Here is a 1,634-nt window from a genome sequence, read left to right on the forward strand (position 1 = left end):
CTCACGTCCGTCGACGACGTCGAGATACTCTTACCCTACCCATTCGGGGGACCTGAGGGATGTATTGGAGGAGCGAGCTCACCGTAAAGAGACCCAAAGATTGCCGACGTTGTAAAGGCTGAGTCCCCAAATTTGTTGCAGTGAGGAAGTGGCAATGCCAGCGCCTAGAATGATGGCCCCAACACTGATGGACAGAGAGCTTGCAAGATTTACTGCTACCCCACTGTCCCCAGAGATCGAGAGCTTGCCACTCCCTGCCAGATTTCACCAACCTAAGTTCACACTGTACGACGACAAAACGGATCAGTACATGCACGTGAGTCATTACTAACAAGTAATGGCTCGCCACCAGCGCAATGACGCCTTGATGTGTCTCATATTCCCAGCAAGTTTGGGAGAACTAGGCCTGAAGTGGTTCGAAAGACTCCCGGAGGGGAGCATCGAGGGGCGGCAACAACTAGCAGAGGTCTTTGTCACTAGATTCAAAGCCAACACTCAAACACCGAAGGAGGTTGACCACCTCCTGAGCGTCAAGATGGAATATGGAGGTTCTTTGAAGGCATACAATGCCAAGTATTGGGAAACTTACAATGAGATCCTCGATTGCCCCACCAATCTGGCGATCGCACAATACAAGGGAGGTCTCGCAGTCGAACATAGGTTGCGAGACTCGTTTACGATGGACCAGCCCACAACCGTGGAGTCCTTGATGCAGCAGATCAATGAACATATCTGAGTAGAAGATGAAACTGGCATCGCCACCGCAACCGAGAGGGCAAATCCGGTTGCGGTGGATAAAATAGTGGCTGGGAAGGTTCACTCGGTGGAGCAGGAGGACAACCGCCCTAATGATTGAGCTAGAGACCAACATCGCGGTTTAAACCGCAATGATAGAAACAAAAGTCATAAAAATGACCGAGCTAACGCTCTTTGTAGTGAAGAGGAAGATGCCAAGAGGAAGTTGAAAGCACGAACTGGCATCACCATTGTCTTTAAGATCCCAATTTACAGCATCTTAAATGAGATCCGAGGTGAGCCCTACGTGCGTTGGCTAGCGAAATTGGGAGACACACAGAGGGGCTTCAACTCGAGGTATCGCTGCACCTTCCATGAAGAAAGGGGGCACCGAACGGAGGATTGTGTGCCGCTCAAACAACATTTGAAGGAGCTGGTGGCGGCTGGGCATCTGGACCAGTACATATACAGGGGTATGAGGGCCGGTCCACAAGGATAGGCCGAGCCAAATGGCCTTGCTATCCTGGATGCAGCACCCCAAGACGTAATCAATGTCATTCACGGTATCATCGAACCAGCGCAGGATTGCGAGCTGAGGGATGATCAAGAAGGCCGAGCACATGAGGGAAGTGCTCTCTGTTCAACGTGTCGTGAAGAAAGGAAAGACTAAGGTAAAAGACGTCTTAACTTTTTCAAGTAAGGACTTGGAGAGAATTCAAACACCTTATAATGATGCCTTAGTGGTGACCCTTCGCGTCAAGGACTTCGATATCAAAAGAATTCTAAGTGACTAGGGGAGCATGATCAAGATCATGTATTACGATGAGTTCAAACAGTTGAAGTTGGAGAACAAAGACTTTGCTCCAACAGTGTCCCCTTTGGTTGGCTTTAATACTCAA

General features: G+C 49.4%; 1 protein-coding gene across 1 annotated transcript; it reads left to right on the forward strand.

Moving 5' to 3' along the window:
• Window positions 1–337: 337 nt before the first annotated feature.
• On the forward strand, window positions 338–736 carry LOC145799276 (uncharacterized). Its single transcript, XM_082888824.1, has one exon. It carries the CDS (start codon window positions 338–340, stop codon window positions 734–736), a length of 399 nt encoding a protein of 132 aa, XP_082744950.1.
• The last annotated feature ends 898 nt before the right edge of the window (window positions 737–1,634 follow it).

Source organism: Camellia sinensis, chromosome 9 (assembly GCF_055761805.1).
Source record: "Camellia sinensis isolate YWXY chromosome 9, ASM5576180v1, whole genome shotgun sequence".
Classification (NCBI taxonomy): Eukaryota; Viridiplantae; Streptophyta; class Magnoliopsida; order Ericales; family Theaceae; genus Camellia; species Camellia sinensis.